The 21144-nt window shown below is 42.1% G+C and overlaps 1 protein-coding gene across 1 annotated transcript in view; it reads right to left on the bottom strand.

Moving 5' to 3' along the window:
• Positions 1–21144, bottom strand: part of st6galnac3 (ST6 (alpha-N-acetyl-neuraminyl-2,3-beta-galactosyl-1,3)-N-acetylgalactosaminide alpha-2,6-sialyltransferase 3) — a 113839-nt gene that overhangs the window by 41863 nt on the left and 50832 nt on the right. The window contains exon 3 of the mRNA XM_085389117.1: positions 19813–20222. Within this exon, the coding sequence (XP_085245243.1) occupies positions 19813–20222 (410 nt within the window). The remainder of the gene's footprint in view (positions 1–19812; positions 20223–21144) is intronic.

Raw genomic sequence — 21144 nt, 5'->3', positions numbered from 1 at the left:
AACAGTACAGCAAATGTAAAAAGAAAAACAAAGCAAAAAAACCAAGTTGTTCAACAGCCTAAACATCACAGAAAAGCTTGTTCGAGTCATACACTGCTAGGGGGTCTGTGCGAGCAAGTTATCTGGTCTGCTGAGAGATTCACAATTCAGCACCTGCTGCAGTTAAAATGTCAAACGCTGGACTGGGAAAAGGAGAAGGGAGGATAGTGAGGAGGAGGACTGGTAAAAATTTACAGCAGTATACCTGTGAAAGACTCTCATGCCTGACCACAGCGTACCACATTTCATGCAGTTTCAGGCTCTCACCTTCACGTCAAAACAATCAGCCTCTACACAATCACAGAGACAGTCACATCAGTTGCTTTTTTCCTCAGCAATGATTCAGACAAAAACACAACTCTTTCTGGATTGCTCATGGTCATCTGTAGACCTGATTAATCCTTCAGATGCTCCGTCACACTTGAGTCAAATCTGACTGAGAGAAATCAGCGGTTGTCTGGTGATTGCATTCAACTTTTTTGTTGTCAAAGACTGGCTGAAACCAGTTGAGGCAAACAACTGGTTGCCCAGAGGTGGAGTATGCGTAAAACACACACAAGAAGCATGGATCTCACATGAAGCATAAAAAAGCAACAAATCTTCAGATCCGTGAAGGAGAAACCTGATTTAACAAATGACTTTTTTACTTTGCAAAAACACATTTTTATTATTACATCTCTATTTTCATTTCTTCTACTGCTCCTAATGCTCTCTTTTATATTCTACAGTTATTCTTACCTCCTGAGTCATATTACTTTTTGCTGTTACAGCTTTATAATTTCTCATCCAAGACCAATGAGGTTTTATCTTATCTTCGAATGCCTGAATAAGGGCAATGTAGTTCTTTAAAGGACAAATAAAATGCTGAGACTGTGCTGGAGACACCGGTGTACAGATATATTCCTAATGCACAGTGACATACTGTGAAGCTTTCTGTTAGGAGGACGTTTTATCTCTTTAGGGTGCTATTTTCTGAGGCCACACAGGCATTTGATCTAATAAGGCTTATTAGATGAGGCTGGCTTGCCACATGACCAGTGATGCAGGTGTGTGTTTGGGTGTGTGTTCACCCAATGAAGCGTATTCGGGAGCTGCAAAAAAGAGCAGAAAATGCATTTAAAGCTTATGTGCCTGCGGACTAACCATCATGTCTACCTGAATTACTGCCCAGCTGGCAGAATAACCAATTCGTGTGAGCCTGACACGACTTTGTTAGAGTCAACTGCAGAAAGATTTTATTCAAAAAGCAAGGAGGCTTCTATAAAAGGAGGTATGACAAATGTCTGCCATTTTTAAGCGTATTGTTGGTGACATGAAAGTAAGAGCTGTCTGCCATTTTCCTACCAAGAATAATCAGATCGTATAGAAAAGCAAAAAATGAAAACACCCTGTGGCCATAAAATTATGTTGACACTTATATAGACATGACAATGACCCATGTAAGTGATGCTGCTCACTCAGTACTTACCCAAATATGGAGACAGAATATTTGTGTATAGCCCCAGTGTTTACCCATGTTACTGTGCACAGCACATCTGTAAATATAGGTTGAAAAATAACACTAAAAGACAGATTTGAACTAAAAATATGCTAATTAGCCATGTGCTCTTGTTCCTCATGATAATTATCCGTGTAGTGATGTGGTGATTAATGCATGCCAGTCAGGTATGCTGCTGAAAGACTGTCCAGCTAAAGAATGAACTGAATAATCGAGTTTGTTTTTCTTTCAAAATCCAATCATGATTAAGTGATAATGCTTCTGATAAAAAATATTTTTCTTGTTTTTCCTTTTTTGTTTCATCCCATTCATCATATTCAATTCCCTGTCTAAAACAAGCAGATAAGATTCAAACCTTGGATTTGGAGACACTTTCCAACTAATACTTGTGGTCATATCTGTAAATGTAAGTAAAAGACAGACTTCGCATATCCCGTGTAAATGTGGTGCACAAAACACAGACCTGTGGGCTAATTTTTAAATCACGTCCACTGCTAATACTAATCCTATGAGAGTAAGGCTTCAGGCTTAAGGTTTTCATTGGACTTGTCTGCAACCATGAACTATGGCACTCAGAGCAGGTCACCTCATAGAAAACAACCGCTCTCCAAACAGCAAAAAAACAACAAAAGCATTTTAATGCAGGAGTTGGTCTAAAGGCACCTTGGCACTACCCAGTGGTCTTTTGTGAACTCAATAGATTATGGTTGAATAGGTTGGATGGAGCATACAGTGGGGCAAAAAAGTATTTAGTCAGCCACCGATTGTGCAAGTTCCCCCACCTAAAATGATAACAGAGGTCAGTAATTTGCACCAGAGGTACACTTCAACTGTGAGAGACAGAATGTGAAAAAAAAAATCCATGAATCCACATGGTAGGATTTGTAAAGAATTTATTCGTAAATCAGGGTGGAAAATAAGTATTTGGTCAATAACAAAAATACAACTCAATACTTTGTAACATAACCTTTGTTGGCAATAACAGAGGTCAAACGTTTACTATAGGTCTTTACCAGGTTTGCACACACAGTAGCTGGTATTTTGGCCCATTCCTCCATGCAGATCTTCTCGAGAGCAGTGATGTTTTGGGGCTGTCGCCGAGCAACACGGACTTTCAACTCCCGCCACAGATTTTCTATGGGGTTGAGGTCTGGAGACTGGCTAGGCCACTCCAGGACTTTCAAATGCTTCTTACAGAGCCACTCCTTTGTTGCCCGGGCGGTGTGTTTTGGATCATTGTCATGTTGGGAGACCCAGCCTCGTTTCATCTTCAAAGTTCTCACTGATGGAAGGAGGTTTTGGCTCAAAATCTCACGATACATGGCCCCATTCATTCTGTCCTTAACACGGATCAGTCGTCCTGTCCCCTTGGCAGAAAAACAGCCCCATAGCATGATGTTTCCACCCCCATGCTTCACAGTAGGTATGGTGTTCTTGGGATGCAACTCAGTATTCTTCTTCCTCCAAACACGACGAGTTGAGTTTATACCAAAAAGTTCTACTTTGGTTTCATCTGACCACATGACATTCTCCCAATCCTCTGCTGTATCATCCATGTGCTCTCTGGCAAACTTCAGACGGGCCTGGACATGCACTGGCTTCAGCAGCGGAACACGTCTGGCACTGCGGGATTTGATTCCCTGCCGTTGTAGTGTGTTACTGATGGTGACCTTTGTTACTTTGGTCCCAGCTCTCTGCAGGTCATTCACCAGGTCCCCCCGTGTGGTTCTGGGATCTTTGCTCACCGTTCTCATGATCATTTTGACCCCACGGGATGAGATCTTGCGTGGAGCCCCAGATCGAGGGAGATTATCAGTGGTCTTGTATGTCTTCCATTTTCTGATGATTGCTCCCACAGTTGATTTTTTCACACCAAGCTGCTTGCCTATTGTAGATTCACTCTTCCCAGTCTGGTGCAGGTCTACAATACTTTTCCTGGTGTCCTTCGAAAGCTCTTTGGTCTTGGCCATGGCGGAGTTTGGAGTCTGACTGTTTGAGGCTGTGGACAGGTGTCTTTTATACAGATGATGAGTTCAAACTGGTGCCATTCATACAGGTAACGAGTGGGGGACAGAAAAGCTTCTTACAGAAGACGTTACAGGTCTGTGAGAGCCAGAGATTTTCCTTGTTTGAGGTGACCAAATACTTATTTTCCACCCTGATTTACGAATAAATTCTTTACAAATCCTACCATGTGAATTCATGGATTTTTTTTTCACATTCTGTCTCTCACAGTTGAAGTGTACCTCTGGTGCAAATTACTGACCTCTGTCATCATTTTAAGTGGGGGAACTTGCACAATCGGTGGCTGACTAAATACTTTTTTGCCCCACTGTACATTACATTGTATGCTTTAAAGAAAATGCATCACGAAAAACAACCATCATAAGTGGGAATAACCAATAAAGATATCTTACAAGATAATGGTGGGTTCCTGCGCAGCTAGATTTCTATAGACGGTGGGTGATAATGACCAGAGAGATGCTCACACCAGAGACAAAAAGACCTGGCTTAACTGAAGCTGACCTGTAATGGCCCCAAACATTATCTGACATTACTGCTAGCAAAGAAGATGCAACCAATTATTAAATCCAAGGATTCACTTATTCTTCCACCAGCCCAGGGATTGTTTAATAAGCGTGCTAATGAATGTGTTACCACTACACAGCTTTAATATTTGAGATTAGACAATTTTGTGGCCATAAGGTTTGATGTTTACTTTGCCACAAAAAATGATTAAAGAACTCAATTCTTTAATCTTAGCATAATACATTAAATTCCTGTCTGTCTGTGTGTTTGTTTGGTGCTTTGTCCTCAAACCCTGAGCTGTGTTCCCCTGGAGGTTCTTAATTATATGGGATATCACTGCTTTTATCATAGATGGGACAAAAGGATTTGTGCCTTTTTGACATTCCAGATGGATCCATTGGAAAACCCAATGTCCACTCCCTTGCTAATAGCTTTGCTAGCATCACCCAAATGTGATTACATCACTAGCACAGAAATGGAAATGGATTTTAAGGAAGACTGCACATTGCCTCCAGCTGATAGTTTGCTTTTTGTCAACAATTGCCTTTCTTTCTCTGATGAGGTCACGAGTCACTGATCCCTTCTTCCTTTAGGAGGGAACACTAACGACTTTCCTGTTCCTCTAAATTGGCAGCCTTTGACCCAGTGAACAGCCAGCCGGAACGCCATGTTATTTGTGTTTCAGGGTTTCCAGTGGCTTCATTTAATAAGATAATTTCATAGCAATTAGAAGCTTTCAGAACTGAAATGTAATGTCATTATATGCTGATGTTGGCAAAGCGCAACACGCTCTGAGCTGATTTTAGGGCTGCGTACAGTGGAAATCACAACTTTATGTGGTGCGAGACAATGAATTCTCTTGCTCTCTTTTCTCTTTAAACTGCTCGTTGTTATGAGCATGAAATTACAGTTAAGTGGTGATGCTGCAAACACTGCGATTCAATCTTCCACGTGAACCGACCGCAGCAATCCTATCTGCTGTTTCTTCTCTTGACATCCAAAACACAAAGCAATTACAGACACAGTCACGTACTGCGCGCCCTGTAAACACAAGACCGGCACTGCTGCAGAGTTATTTGACATTGAAGCCAGTGGCTGCTCTCAATTGCATCAGGACACAGATTGCATCAACAAAGTTCAGTAACTGAAACTTTCAATCACATTCCTTCATTTGAGTTAGAATATTTCACGGTCAGACAGCAATTCTCAGCTTTTAAGTCTGTCACACTTCAAAGCTTCTGTGTGCTGGAAGTATTTTGTCAAAGCCACAATGCATTGAGGCAGCAACAAAGAGGAGAACCACATCTGTAAGGTGAAATTCTAGTTACTTATTTATCACAGATCTTCTATGTAATAATCTGACTGACAAGAACAGGTTACACAATACTGTCTGCAAATTAAGCTTTTGTTGTTGTCAAGACACCAAAATAAATATGTGGTAGCTTTAAGACATTAACAAGATGAAAGAGCGCATTTGAAGTCAATACAATTAGTTTATCATCAGGAATACCCTAAAAACAGTCAGAAAATGTGTTTTGAGTCATTAATATTTACATGAAGAAATGTGCACAATGGTTGATTAAATCCATTCTTGAGATTAAAAAAAAAGAAAAAAAAGATGCAGACGATGAACAGAAAGGTGCTGAATATACATGTTTACTCCCATAGATATTATAATATAGCCTATTATTATGTCAAGCCCCGGTTTCGAGTGTGCCGATCTGTCTCAAAAAAACCTCCCATCCAAATGTTTTTGGATGACATGGAGTGAAAATCTGTTAGCTAACACTAGCAAGCTTGGTTAGTGAGCTGCAAGGATAAACTGTCTCAGTGTATCAGACAGGGAACAACTAGAACTATCAATGACAAAAACAAAAAACCCAACTCTTCCTAAATGCAAAATGTTATGTTCATAATAAAATAAGTTACCGAACTTGTAACTTTTTTTGTCCATTCCTCATACCAAGGCTGCTAGCTTGTGGTTGGCTCTGAGCACAGGATAGCTTTAGCTACTTTTTCCTTTGTTAGCTTTTTAAAAATATCTATGTCCAGCTCAGTGGGGCCGATTTCTATCCTATTTGGTCTGTAGTTAAAAGCATTTTCGTAGAAGGTTCCTCTTTGATCATATTGAGGAACCTTCTACGCTAGCAATGTTTTAGCATGTGGCTCTGAGTGGAAGCAACTATTTACCTGCACCACTGTGTGCATGCTGCCCATTTGCAAAATGCAATTTGCAAAATGGACCAGCTGTCAGTCTGACATGACACTGACAGCTGGTCATACTGCAGAGCAGAAACACTGGAGAACAACTTGTTCCAATTCATGGCAGGTCTATTTAAAAGGATGAGTTATTTAAAAAGGCTTTATTCAATCATAATCAACTTTTTGGTGATTATTATTATTATTATTATTATTATTATTAGACTTTCATTCTATAAAATTGTTTTCAATTATGTTTTCTAGAAGACTAACTGGTTAAAATCATTTGTGTCTTTGTAAACTGTACTAACTTTGACTCTATTGACTGTATTGAGTTTGAACCATCTTAGTGCACACATTTTATGACGCTGCTCTTTAATAATTAGAATAATAGCAATTACATTGATTAAGCCACACCAGGTTCTAGGATGTTTTCTATCGGGTTAACCAATGAAATGAAATGAAAGCAGCTACAGCCAACGGCAGACACAGAATGGCACTTTGTTGCAAAGTTTTCAGGACGATCGGCTGTATTAATCAAGAATGTAAAATGAGATTTTTGCAGTTGCAGTCCAACCACAGGTTTGGGGATTGATAAAGTTGAAACTAGAGCCAAAACTCAGATCAACTGTGCCAAAGATATCCTCCCAAAAAATCTAGCTCTCTCACAGACAAATGGAAGACTAAATTCCAGTTTTATTTGAGTGTTTACATACATGAGAGCTGGAGAGGTTTTTCTATTTTTATTAAACAAAAATCTTCCTTAAAGCCCAGAAAATCCCCATGAATGTCTTACCAGTTTTTTCTCTATTGAAAAAAGTCAGGTGTTTCTAATTGACAAAACGGCTTGTCGGTAAAGAGCTGTTCGCATTGAGAATCTCGTAGACTGTGATTATAACACAGAAGAGAAGCTGTTGAACTTAATGGTGTTTCATTTGAAACTATTTTGGGATGAGTAAGTGCAGACTGCCAGGGGCACTCACACCAATGTGAAGTGGACGGCTGGAGATTTTGAAGCATGGCTGCACAGCTATGACATTCACACTAATAAAAACAGATTAAAATATAATTCTCAACATATATTTGGAGGCACACGAGAGTGGAGCATCTGCTATTAAGTTCATCTGTGACCAGAGTGACTCATTCCTGAAGATGAACTGCAGATGAATCATCCATTTTTGATTCTTGTGCCTGAGGCATTAACAACATCTTCTTGTCAGCTTTGTGTCAAACTTCTGACTTCATGTTTGTTGAAATCAATTCTGACAAATGTTACAGCTGAACTTATACGATCCCCATTTGACCAGTTTGAATCGTTGGTATTGATTGACCACCCTGAGCATTGCTTGTGTTCATCTGAAGCCCAAAGTAAGAAACCGAAGTCCCGTGATTGGAGATTTTACCATTAGTGTCCTTCCTTTTCTTATAGTAGCAGGAGCTGGAGCCAGATCGGACTCTCAAAGACTCTAATTTCATGATTGGGGATTACTTTAACATTTTAACTGGAGTACACAAAAATAAATGAGCTATAACTAAATGACACCTGTGTTCTCTTGAAATTAATGGTCACCTTTGGAGTTTTTGACCATGGGCCATGAGTTAGATTAATGTTTTGATTAGAAGGTACCTAAACAGTTTCTATCCCCTGCACTAATATGCGGACTAATGACCAGCACAAGCTGAGACAAACATTTCTGCCAAGTGCACCTGCAAATACAAATGAATACCAGCCCCTTACTTCTAGAGTAAAGCCTGCACAGAGATAACAGGTAATTTTTAATCTTTTACCTTGCATGATTTATTGCAAGAGGAGAGAAATAAGAACTGCATTAAAGTAATCAGTGAAATTATAATTAAAGCTTATTTATGAAGTTTTTTTTTAACCTCTGGTAATGTTTAATAAGCAGATCCATGTAATGAATATTGCGCTCTGATTGTTTGCCTGATGAAGACCCAGCAGAGTCAAAATGTTGCTTCTTGTCAGTCAGATGAAATTTATAAGAAACCTGTAATTTTCTACTTTTTATTGAGTTCATTGCACCCTAGCTGGCCTTAATATGTATACGCCATCTCGTTTTGCTGATTTTAATCTTGTGTTCCTCCGTGAACAAAAACACAATTCCATTTTTCTTACAAAGAAAATCAAATCAGTTCAGTTTGGAAGTGGTTTATGAAAGGATATGGATCTCCAGGCATCGGCAGGGGTTTGTCAGTCGTCACATGCAGCCTCTTCAAATCTTCATGACAGAAAGCTCAGGAAGGAACAGATCTCAAATGTTGCCTTTTCTCTAAGGCTACGTTCACACTGCAGGCGAAAGCGCAGACGAAAGCGCATCAAATCCGATTTTTTTTTACCCTATGCGACCCATATCCGATCAGTGTGAACGGCACAAATCCGATATTTTCAAATCCGATCTGGGTCACTTTCGTATGTGGTACTGAATCCGATACATATCCGATGTTTCAGAAAGCGACTGCTGTGTGAATGGTCAAGTCGCATTAAATCCGTCTTTTACGTCACTGACACAACAGACGCCAATTATCAGCGCCCGAGAAGACATCGCGAACGCTTCCTGGCCATCCGGTGAAACTGCTGGGAAGACAACGTTGGAGAAACGTTAACATTTTATTTGTACTGCATAACCTGCAGATTCTGACAGAAATCTGCAACTATCCTTTGAAGCACCGCTCCTCTAAGACAGCAATAAGGATAATTATTAGGTTATCTACATTATTATGTAAATAACTAAATAACTTAAAGCAAAAATTGGGAAACATGAAGTCCGAAGTCTTTATATTAAGGACCATCAGTCAAACAATATTGTTTGCTCTGGGTCTAAACCGAGCGCGCTGTGTGTGACATCTTCTTTTGCGCATGCGGGCCGCTTTGAGCGTTCACACTAGAGCGCGTTTGCTGTCGCATTTTATTTGTAGTGTGAACAAGCAGACAAAAAAATCGGATTTGATCAAAAAATCGGAATTGAGCATTAAGACCTGCAGTGTGAATGTAGCCTAAGTCCCAAATAGTACTTATTTGCAAGATCTTGCATGAACACAGCCTGTCTATTAAGATTTTCTTCCCTGGAGCCACCTTTTCTGGATAGCATTCCTAAGTTGCTGTAAAAACTATCTGAATATCGATTTTCTGAAAGTTACCGAGGCACGGCTCATCTACTATGACAACAAAAGGATGTAGAATTTGTTATGCTATAATCCTGCTGCATCAAAACTTAGCTGCAACTCTATCGACTATCAACTCTATGCAACTCTGAGATTCAGTAACATCAGCATCACTGACTCACTGCAGTATGACCGTTATTTCTTATTTTCAAATCTTATTAAGACGGAAATAAAATTGCCTGTATTCACTTGCCTTTTTTTTTTTTAAATCCCACTCTGGACTGATGATAAGTAGATGACCTACTGTGCTTCAAAATTTTAAAACCGTCTTTCTTCTATAGAGTGGGATGAAAGACTTTTTGTGGGGAAGACTGAACAACAAAAAAATTACAGCAGAGCACACGAACAAAGAGAAGCAGTGAAGTGTACATGCGGGGGTCCCTGATTGGCAGATTAGGAACAGGTGTGGAAGAAACCTCAGGCGAGCCTGATGAGGGAGGGCCAGAAAATTATAAAGGAGAGGAAAACCATCAAAGTAAGAAAGTAAAACTGACAGAAGCACAAGAATCACTCATCACAGAGAAGCTTTATTCAGCTGCTCCCTCACTCAGAAGGGGTCGTCACAGTGGATGGCCCCACATGTTTTATTTAGACGGTTTTTAAGCCCTTCCTGATGCACCCTTCAAGGGATTTGTATTTCGACCCGGTCTCGAGCCAGGGATCTTTTGTTAGTTAGATAAATGTATAACTTGAACGTAAACTCAATAAAACTTCCAAACCATGATTTCCTCTTGTGCTCGTCTGATTGTAAGAGTTGTGGTTTAAGGTTTAGGAGTGTCACAGAAGATTTTCTGATTTCAAAATGTGCTGTGGCAGTCTAAAGTTTGAGAATGGCTGTTTCTACTCTATTCAAAAGCATCTTAACAAGTGTCCTGTGGGTGGTTAACAAGTTTTAAGTCAGCCAACACTGCAGTATTTTTCAAACAGAAAGAACACATATGTGTATTGCAAATTGCTTTAATTATAGTTTGACTGAAAAACAACAATAAAAAACTGTATCTGTAGTCTGTCTCTGAGTAACCTCAAAGTTTTCTTGTACTTTACAAAAAAAACAGTTACAGGTGTGAAAAACGTGCAAATTGCATCAACTGAACTAATCAAATGAAAGCAATTGTTTTGTTTTTTAAAGTAAGTAAAATTATCAAAAGTCAAGTTGTAATGTTGTAGGAAGATTGTAACCAAGGTTTTATATCTATTTCATAGGTTACCGTGGAAAACCTTTCACTGTACGACTTTCCATCACATCTAGTTTGATTTCGTGTGTGTGTGTGTCAACAACTTGGAAAAGACTGACAGTTTAAAACAGCACTGCAATGAATTTCTAATTCAAGGAGTTTACATTCTGAATTCTACTTCAAAGAAATTAGGAGTCACATATAGTTCTTACACACACACTGGACATTCTGGACATTGTTTTCACTTCATCACTTAAATCACTTTAAGCATATTTGCACTGCACAAGACATAATGTGGATTGCACAACACTGGTCACTATATTCTTCATTTCCAGTTAATACTTGTACAGCTGCTGTTATTGTGTGTGTGTGTGTGTGTGTGTGTGTGTGTGTGTGTGTGTGTGTGTATGTATGTATATATATATATATATATATATATATATATATATATATAAAAACACACAGCACGCCCCTGCGGGCGGTTTATCCTTCAAGCTCGGGTCCTCTACCAGAGGCCTGGGAGCTTGAGGGTCCTGCGCAGTATCTTAGCTGTTCCCAGGACTGCGCTCTTCTGGACAGAGATCTCCGATGTTATTCCCGGGATCTGCTGGAGCCACTCGCCTAGCTTGGGAGTCACCGCACCTAGTGCTCCGATTACCACGGGGACCACCATTACCTTCACCCTCCACATCCTCTCGAGCTCTTCTCTGAGCCCTTGGTATTTCTCCAGCTTCTCGTGTTCCTTCTTCCTGATATTGCTGTCATTCGGAACCGCTACATCGATCACTACGGCCGTCTTCTTCTGTTTGTCTACCACCACTATGTCCGGTTGGTTAGCCACCACCATTTTGTCCGTCTGTATCTGGAAGTCCCACAGGATCTTAGCTCGGTCATTCTCCACCACCCTTGGGGGCATCTCCCATTTTGACCTCGGGACTTCCAGGTTATACTCGGCACAGATGTTCCTGTACACTATGCCGGCCACTTGGTTATGGCGTTCCATGTATGCCTTGCCTGCTAGCATCTTGCACCCTGCTGTTATGTGCTGGATTGTCTCTGGGGCATCTTTACACAGCCTGCACCTGGGGTCTTGCCTGGTGTGATAGACCCCAGCCTCTATGGATCTTGTACTCAGAGCTTGTTCTTGTGCTGCCATGATTAGTGCCTCTGTGCTGTCTTTCAGTCCAGCTTTGTCCAGCCACTGGTAGGATTTCTGGATATCAGCCACCTCCTCTATCTGCCGGTGGTACATACCGTGCAGGGGCCTGTCCTTCCATGATGGTTCCTCGTTTCCCTCCTCTTTCTTGGGTTTCTGCTGCCTGAGGCATTCACTGAGCACTCGGTCAGTTGGGGCCATCTTCCCAATGTATTCTTGGATGTTCCACCAGTCCCCGGCCCCCTTCCTTCCGCTTAGCGTACAGCCTCAGGGTGCTGGACTTGGGGTGAAACCCTCCATGCATGGTAAGGAGCTTTCTTGTCTTTATGTCAGTGGCTTCTACCTCCTCCTTTGGCCAGCCTATTACCCCAGCAGGGTACCTGATCACAGGCAGGGCGTACGTGTTGATGGCCCGGATCTTGTTCTTACCATTCAGCTGACTCCTCAGGACTTGCCTGACCCTCTGCAGGTACTTGGTGGTTGCAGCCTTTCTAGCGGCCTCTTCATGGTTCCCATTTGCCTGCGGGATCCCCAGGTACTTGTAACTGTCCTCTATGTCTGCAATGTTGCCTTCTGGTAGTTCAATCCCCTCAGTTCTGACTACCTTCCCTCTCTTTGATACCATCCGACTACACTTCTCCAGTCCGAACGACATTCCAATGTCATTGCTGTATAGCCTGGTAGTGTGGATCAGTGAATCGATGTCTCGTTCACTCTTGGCATACAGCTTGATGTCATCCATGTACAGGAGGTGGCAGACAACTGCTCCGTTCCGTAGTCGGTATCCGTAGCCAGTCTTGTTAATGATCTCACTGAGGGGGTTCAGGCCTATGCAGAACAGCAGTGGGGACAGAGCATCTCCTTGGTAGATCCCGCACTTGATGGTGACTTGTGCTATGGGCTTGGAGTTGGCCTCTAGTGTTGTACGCCACATCCCCATTGAGTTCCTGATGAAGGCTCTTAGGGTCCCATTGATCTTGTACAATTCTAGGCATTCCAGTATCCAGCTGTGGGGCATTGAGTCATAGGCCTTCTTGTAATCAATCCAGGCAGTGCACAGGTTGGTCAGTCTGGTCTTGCAGTCTCGGCTGATTGTTCTGTCTACCAGTAGCTGGTGTTTTGCGCCTCTGGTATTCTTGCCAATTCCTTTCTGTGTCCCGTTCATGTATTGACCCATGTGCCTGTTCATCTTAGCCGATATGATGCCTGACAGGAGCTTCCATGTAGTACTGAGGCAGGTTATTGGTCGGTAGTTGGAGGGGACCGGTCCCTTCTTGGGGTCCTTGGGGATCAGGACCGTCCGGCCTTCAGTTAGCCATTCCGGGTGTCTCTCGTTAACTAGCAGCTGGTTCATTTGTGCTGCCAGACGCTCGTGGACTGCAGTCAGCTTCTTCAGCCAGTAGGGGTGAACCATGTCGGGCCCTGGTGCTGTCCAACTCTTCATACTGGAGACCCTTTCTTGGATATCTGCCACTGTGATGGTTACTGGACCCTGTTCAGGGAGGTCGCTGTGGTCTGCCCTCAGATCCTCTAGCCACTGAGCATTGCCGTTATGGGTTGCATCCTTCTCCCATATGCTCTTCCAGTATTGCTCCGTCTCCAGCCTTGGTGGTGCTGTTCTCTTATTGTTCCCTTGCCACTGAGAGTACACCTTTGCTGGTTCTGTGGAGAACAGCTGGTTTATTCTCCTGCCTTCTATCTCTCTGGTGTACCTCCTCAAGCGGCTGGCCAAGGCTGTGAGTCTCTGCTTGGCAGTTTCCAAGGCCTCAAGTATAGACAGCTTGCTGTATTTCTTAGGCACCTTATTTGTCGCACCTTTCTGCAGCTCCGTTAGTTGGCTAACCTCCCTCCGTGCTACTTTGATCTTGCCCTCTAGCCTCCTTCTCCATGGAGGGTACTGCCCCTTGTGGCTGTTCAACTTGTAGCCAAGCATCTCACTGATCACTGCTGCCGTATTGTAGATCAGCTTGTTAGTGTCGGTAATCGTGGTTGTAGGTATTGCCCGTAGTGCTGCATTAACATCATCTAGCAGACCTTCTGAGGGTACTTCACGTAATCTTGGTAACCGGCTACGGGGGATCCAGGTTTCAAGCTTGGCCATGATCCTATTTTTCAGGTCAGTTCCTCTCGCACTCAACGATCCTTCTCCTATCGCACTTGGGGCTATGTACCCAATCTCGGGTGGGGGTGATGATATTGCCCCCCTGACCTGGCGTCCTGACTCCTCCTTGCCGTAGCATTTGTGTTGTACCTCGTCAATCTCTAGCTGTGAGAGCAGTCCCTGCTTTCGAATGTTGGAACAGCAGCTGGATAGCGTAGTGGTTAGACTACACGCCTTTGGAACAGAGGATCGCAAGTTCGATTCCTGCCTGGGGCGTCTGTATCCAGTAAGGGTCCTAAGGCTAGACCCCCTATGCTAAGCGAGCCTACCGCAGACATGAGCGAGACAGATAAATATGAAGGCATGCCGGCTCGGACGTCGCCCGGATCAACAAGGTCCGCGTCAGGTGTTGAGGAACCAGGGCACCCTGACGAAAAGTGGGCTACTGGAACAAGAAGGCATCGGTGGGCAAGAGACGAAAACAGGGCGTTGTTGGAATGCTACTACGCAAGTAACCCCGGCGGAAGGGGCTACATGAATAGGATGAGGGACCTATGGATTCTTCGATACCCAACATCCACAATGACGGCGAAACAACTAGTAGCTCAGTGTTCCAACATTCGTATATATATATATTTCTTCATACATTCTTATATAGTTCTATACTGTGTATTGTGTATTTTGTTGTACAGTTATTTTATTTTCAACTTTAATTTATATATTTTATCTTATTCTTTCCCAGTTAAATTTACCCTTCATTCTAATTTGTGTTGTACAGTTATTTCATTTTTAACCTTAACTTTTTATATTTTATTCCTTCCTAGTTAAATTTACACTTAATTTTTCGTATTTATTTCCTATCTTATTCATAGCCTTTTCCTCTTTTTTTTTTCTTTAGGTCACGAGCAGTTGTCTAAGCATTTCACTGCATATCGTACTGTGTATGACTGTGTACGTGACAAATAAAATAAAATAAAAAATTTGAATTTGAATTAAAAAAGGTCAACAAAACATCCAATGCAGTTCTGAAAAATGTAACAATTACTGGATTATTGATTGTTATTATTTAAGAAAGTTGTTGGTTGCATTTCTGTTGTCACACAAGATCCCCGGTTCGATCTGGGGGTAAAACACAAATTTCCTTTGGGTATGATTCAGGAAGGGCATCGGGGTAAAAACCACCAAATTAAACATGCAGAGCTACCTGCTGTGGGGACTTCTTCTGAATGAAGGAGCAGTCAACAGTAGCTGTTGTCTTCATACAGACAGCTCAACCTTCTGACACCTAAGGTCGAGTTCCTGCACACTCACCAGATGCTGGTTTGACAAGCTCGAGCACAACAATTCAGAAAGACATCTTGGGATTTCACTATGTCAAGGCTGATGAGCATTAACTATAATTTTTATAGTGACTTTAAATTGTACTGGCAGCCAACACAGGCCAACACTGCTGTAATGTGCTCCATTATCTTTCTACTTGTTAGAAAAAAATAGCTGCAGCATTTTTAACCATTGAAGACATTATATAAAACTGATAATGTGTTACTTTTTTTTTTTTAAGTCAGATTAGCATTTTAAAAAGCTGAAATGTGTCTGATCTTTAAGATGTTTCACAGCTAAAACAAATACAGTTGTGACTGTACATATTTAAATCAGGTCTATAAAGCAGTCACTCACAAATGGCAGTAGAGCTGCCAAGTAAGACGTCTTCTTGCCATCAGGAGGAGCTTGGCCTTCAAAGATGGCTGTGGCCCATGCTGCTCCCAGCGATCAAACCACCAAGCCACCTGGGTGCAGTGCACCACCCACTCTGCCACCTGAGCCAAGTCTGCAGCATTAGGCAATAAAGACTCACAGAAAGAAAGAACATTGCTCACACTATCATAAACAGAAGGGTGGTGACACACTTGTGAAAACTCACACATTCGTTTCACAATCTACTTCCGCACACATTTGAACAGAAACACACGGTGGTGCCATGAAGGAGCAGCTGGCCGGGAAGCAGAGACCCAGGTCACGCAGGCCTAGGTGGCAGTGCTATAAAGTGACAGTGTGATTAAAGTCCTGTGTCGTCGTCAGGCCCGTTATCTACTGCCGCTAACAGGCCAGTGCCGATACGCTCCGACAGCCGGCGACTGCAGCTCAGGAGGTATTGCTGATAACACCCAGCCTCAGCTCGTGCAACTTCCAGCCGCAGTGCGCAATTATGAATCATATGTTTAAGTGGCTGTCAAATACATTCACGTGCAGGACTGTTCATTATCATGGCTCCAGATAGAAGCTGGATTGGCCATTTCCTGTTTATCGCTTTTAGATTATCATCATTACCTCTTAGTTCTCAGAAGAGGATGGATGAGGAGAGAGACACGGAGGACACTAATGGTCTTGACTTGATTTGAACCCAAGACGTCATCATGCCATTAGACTTGAGACAAACAGATACTTTTCTGTGAGAAGATTTTTAAATGTATTAATATGTACTCACTTGTCTTTTGTGTCAATAATTGGATTAAAATGAAGCTCTCTCAGAATGTTCCACATCTCAGCACATCCTAAAAGAACAAATTTGTTTATTTTTTTCCCCCAAACATTTATATTTGTTCGCTCTCTGATGCATTGCTGCTTCACCACAATCCATTTGTACTCTCTTTCAAGCTGTGAGCAGCTCTTTGAATTTTCTTTGAGGAACACGTTCTGCGACAATAGACAATCGACTCTATCCTCAATCCAGTCCACATGTCAACGTGTACGGCATGGATACTAGAAAAGCTGAATCTTCCAGTGTGACACCTCACTACAGAAAAATTCATTTTTATTTTTCTTTCTAAAGTTTAACTGAATATTTACTCAGTAACATAAGTGGTTGATAATGATTTGCCACCTGGTGAGTTATTGTTAGACTGACAACTGATTTTGACTTCTGCAGTGAATCTTGGCCGCCGTGAGTGGTCGCCATCATTACCATCATTAATGCTTCTGCATGGTTTTTTTATGTGTTAATTACCTTGTGCTCATGTCACAGTGTTTTATACCAGCCACTATGTCTTTGTACTTTCCATCACAATCATTCTAATAGTTTCAGCAATCTCCCCCTTAGGACTTTGCTGACATCTGTGAGTCCTTATGTTGAGGCTATGGCTTTTATATCGAGGCAATCCTCTGACTGATGCATTCAAAAACTGTGGCAAAAAATAACACTAAATTCATAGGAGGAATCCACAGTACACAATCTCAATCACAATAGGTGTGGGCTGCATTGAGAAAATGTGTCACATTTCCATGGATGTGCTAGTCAGGCCCAAAAATGCAGCCAACAGAGTGCCTGCAGTCACCTGATCCACAACAATGCATCCAGGTTGCTGCTGTCTGAGGGCTGAATTATTTTGCTGAAAAAATAGCCCTAATCTAGGAGTGATTCGTCTTTTCTGAAGCGTAAAACATTTGGTGTCCTGGACGTTGTGAGCCCGGAGGCTGTAGTGTATACCATGAGATTTTAAAAGCTTAGCTTAAAGGTGTGCTACACATGAATAGTGCTAATAAAAGCTTTACTGTTGTAGAATGACAAGTAGATGGTTTAAGGACTTGAGTCTGTTTAACAAACAAGGGAAACGACTTTGCAGCATGCTGAAGAAGAAGAGGAGCCTCAGTTAGCATATATCTGCGAGGCTCAGATACAGAAACAACATTAAAGAGGGTCTATACGTCCTAACTTAACTATAACAGAGAAACAGTATACACTTAGTAAATAAGGGGGCCCAACAACTTTAGAAGATTTTGAATTTCTCATCTACACTTCGCATATAAACAGAGTCTGCTCAGCTTTAGCACATCGTTGGTTTCCTAATATCTTCTTATGTTTATCAAAAGAAAGACCTAAACAAAGACAAAAGCAGGAGCACAACCAGCAAAAAGTGAGTGTTAATAAAGCCAATAAGGAAAGACTACAGTCTGACTGCAGTCCAGATAAATACAGAGTCCAATGTACAAACACATCAGAAAATGCATGGAACAACAAACAGACAAACTGATAGAGGGAGAGACAGGATTAGGAAGGCAGAGAGATGATGGATGAAACTAATGAGGGCGGGGCACAAAAGACAAACAGGGAAGATAAGCATCAAAGACGCGGGAAAAAACTAAACTAAAGAACGTGGCGCATTATGCCAGGCGCTGTCTCACACTGTGATCCTGGTCGTGACGTAGTCTGCACCTCCTTTTGACCTGCTCCTGACTTAAATCAGCTTAATTGAGGTGGTCTTCACTGTAGCTCCATTTAGATTATCATAACCGCTTTTCTAATTACCCCACAGTTTAATTTCCTCTGTCCAGAGATGACTGAGCTTCCTGACAGGCTGAGAGACAGTTACACGGTTGGCTGGCTAATCAGTCAGCGCTGACGCCTCTCTCCCCTTGATCAAGTAAGCAAGTCGAAGCTGGGACGGCACGTCTCCTAGGCTGCTTGCGGCAATCTGGATAATTAGAGTTGTGTTCGATCAGTGTTCCATCTTTGCCAAGCTGATGATTATCCCCGCATGCAGAAAGCAGTGACAGTAAACCAGCAAACACAGACACGCACAAATTACAAGGTAACGGCAGACAAGCTGCTGTGGTATTTTAAGAGTTATAATATTGCTGTAGACATTAATAAATGTAGTTTGCATGGATAAGGGAAGGAAAGGACCATGTTTTTTAATAGATATTTCATGTCTGAGTGAAATAAAGAATTTCAGAGCAGTGCCTTAGTGTATTATTTCAACATAACGGCAATTATCCCCTTCGCTACCTGTGATTACATTAAAATACTGAAATAAGTGCAGCAAAGTTTGAGGCAAGCACAAAAAAAATGATCGAAAAACATACAGACGAACCTCTCAGTGCTCATCACGTTTTCATTTGACGGGGTTCTTGTTACACATTGAGTTTGGTCTGTGATACCAATCAGCAACGACTGAAGTGCTGCATCTCACCCAGGAGCATTATGTTGCGTAATGAGATTCTTCTCCCCGAACATCCCTCCCTAATCCCACGCTTCTATCTGTGCTTTGTGGTCCTTCGCAACAGCTGAGCCAAGATGAACATGGATGCTCTACATGAAATTCAGTGTTAACCCTGCCATCATGAATAACGGCGAGACAATGGAGCCGAAATGGAATGGATGCTACGCCCATTACCAAACACGTTAATCCTCTTAAGAAGTTAAGGCAGGTCTTGATGACATGTGGGCAAGGCAGAGGTATAAAGCGCTGCAGAAATGAGCAGAGACTAATCTGAGAAATTAGGTTCATCCTAAACAAAAGCAGGCCTCGAGCTTTGATCCCATTTTCATTAACCTGCAATTCTCTCTGGGGAATTGACAGGGAAAAAAAATAACCAGGTGAGCCTCTCTTTAAGTTGCGGTTTGCAGTTTTAACACAGGTTGTAGTAAAACATCCCTAAAAACTTTAACTGATCTGCAACTTAAATCAATTCACTGCTTTTCAGAATGTGCCAAGACGCTGTCGGAGAAGTTGTGAGACCAGCTGTGTCTGGGGGTGCTTAGAAAGACTGCCAGAATCATGCTACCTCATTAACCAGATTTCTCCCAGACCAGCATTTGGCTGATGCCTATGACCCAGGCACAGCACACTTCTAAGGCGCTGTGTAAGAGCTCATTTTTCAAAAAATGGCCCCCAGTGCCATGCAGAGCCTCTTTAGAGGCAAAGTTAAGTAACTCACTTTGATGAAGCCTCGTGAGAGGGAAGATTTGAGACAAGAAAAGCACAGAGCAATGAACAGACCATCAGTACTGATAAGATCAATATTATAGCAACAAACAGAGGGGTAGATGTCAAAGTGCTGAGCAGCAAATCTGTCAGAGTGAAAAAGTGGAGGTCTGCTGTGGAATTCAGTGATGCTGTGCCAAAAACAAAAACAGGGCAACTGCAGTTTGACTCACCTGTCTCTTCCAGTCTCCTTCTTAAAGACCATGTCGCAGTGGTTCATCCTGTCCTCTGTGGTGACAAAGATGCGGGCATGAGGGTAGTTTTCCGACGCCTGCCGCAGCATGTTGTACACAATGCCTTTCCCGTCTTTCCTCATGTTCCGGAGCGGCCCCCACACAACGTAGACCGTGTCGTTGGCCTGGCCGAAGAAGTACTGGGGCTTCTGCAGCAGCAGGGGAACGCTGGTATGAGAGACGACCCTCAGAGTCGTGCGTTGGCCCACATCGTTCTCAAACCCCCGTGTGGGTGCGTTGTTCATCCGCCAGATGCAGGGAGACCGATCTATCTGCGGGCCGGCACCCTGGCCCAACATCTGACCAGAGCTGGACACGATGCTGCACAGTTCGCAGTTCAGCTTCAAGGGCTGGAGGAGAGGAAGCAAGTCCATTAGAACTTTAAGGGCACTTGCAGAGCACCTGTCAAGGCTACTTAGTTTTTGCTTCCAAATTTAGACTTCCAGCCTCTCCTATCACACATTTTCATAGCAAGGACCAAAGACCAAAATGAATCAACAATGATTATGGCTAATGAAGGTAACAGACAAATAAGAAGCACCTGTGATCTATATCTTACGTATTTTCAAAGGGCATGCAGCTGAATTAGTGCATTTCAACTACTAAAAACAGCACAGTCCATAAGATCATTGTGAAACAACACATACGCTGTCCATGGTCCTGAAATGAATCCAGTTCAGTTTATCTAATATTTCACTGTTTATTAGAGTGTAATAAAACTTTATTGAGGAAAAATGTGTTTTTAAAATGTATTAACATAAATAATTTGATCAGAACATAAACAAACAGCACCATAAAACTACCAAACCAATTCAAAACATCAAAATAAAATATGGGCTGCTATTAAGACTTTGTATTCCTGACATCCATCCAAGGCCTGATTATTTTCAGGATAGGGTTCAAAGTCAATGCCACCATCTTGTCATTTTCTTCATTCTTCAGTCATTTGGCTTTGAACCCCACTGTGCACGCTGTGAAATTTGTGCCGCAGAAGCCACGTTTAAAAGAACCCAACACCAAAAATTGAATTTTGTTGCCACTGCTATTATCACTGGCGTGGCTCCTTTAGGTTTGAGGTTCCAGGTTCATTTACCTTGTGCAAATCTTAGGTTAAGAATCAATTTTAACGGTAACATAGGAAAGCCTGAACATTTTTAACTTCCAAAGAAGTTAAAGAAAGTTTGTTTAGGCCTGCATTGTTGTCTGATTTGTGTGAGTTAAATAATCTAAGAACGCTCAGCAACTTTCATCAGTTTCTATCAGTGCAAGTTC

Source organism: Rhamphochromis longiceps, linkage group LG18, assembly GCF_057381845.1.
Source record: "Rhamphochromis longiceps isolate RC_006_pf linkage group LG18, R_longiceps_female_GT1.1, whole genome shotgun sequence".
NCBI lineage: Eukaryota > Metazoa > Chordata > Actinopteri > Cichliformes > Cichlidae > Rhamphochromis > Rhamphochromis longiceps.
Note: the sequence above shows the minus strand (reverse complement) of the source record. Positions and strands in the feature narration are given on the sequence as shown.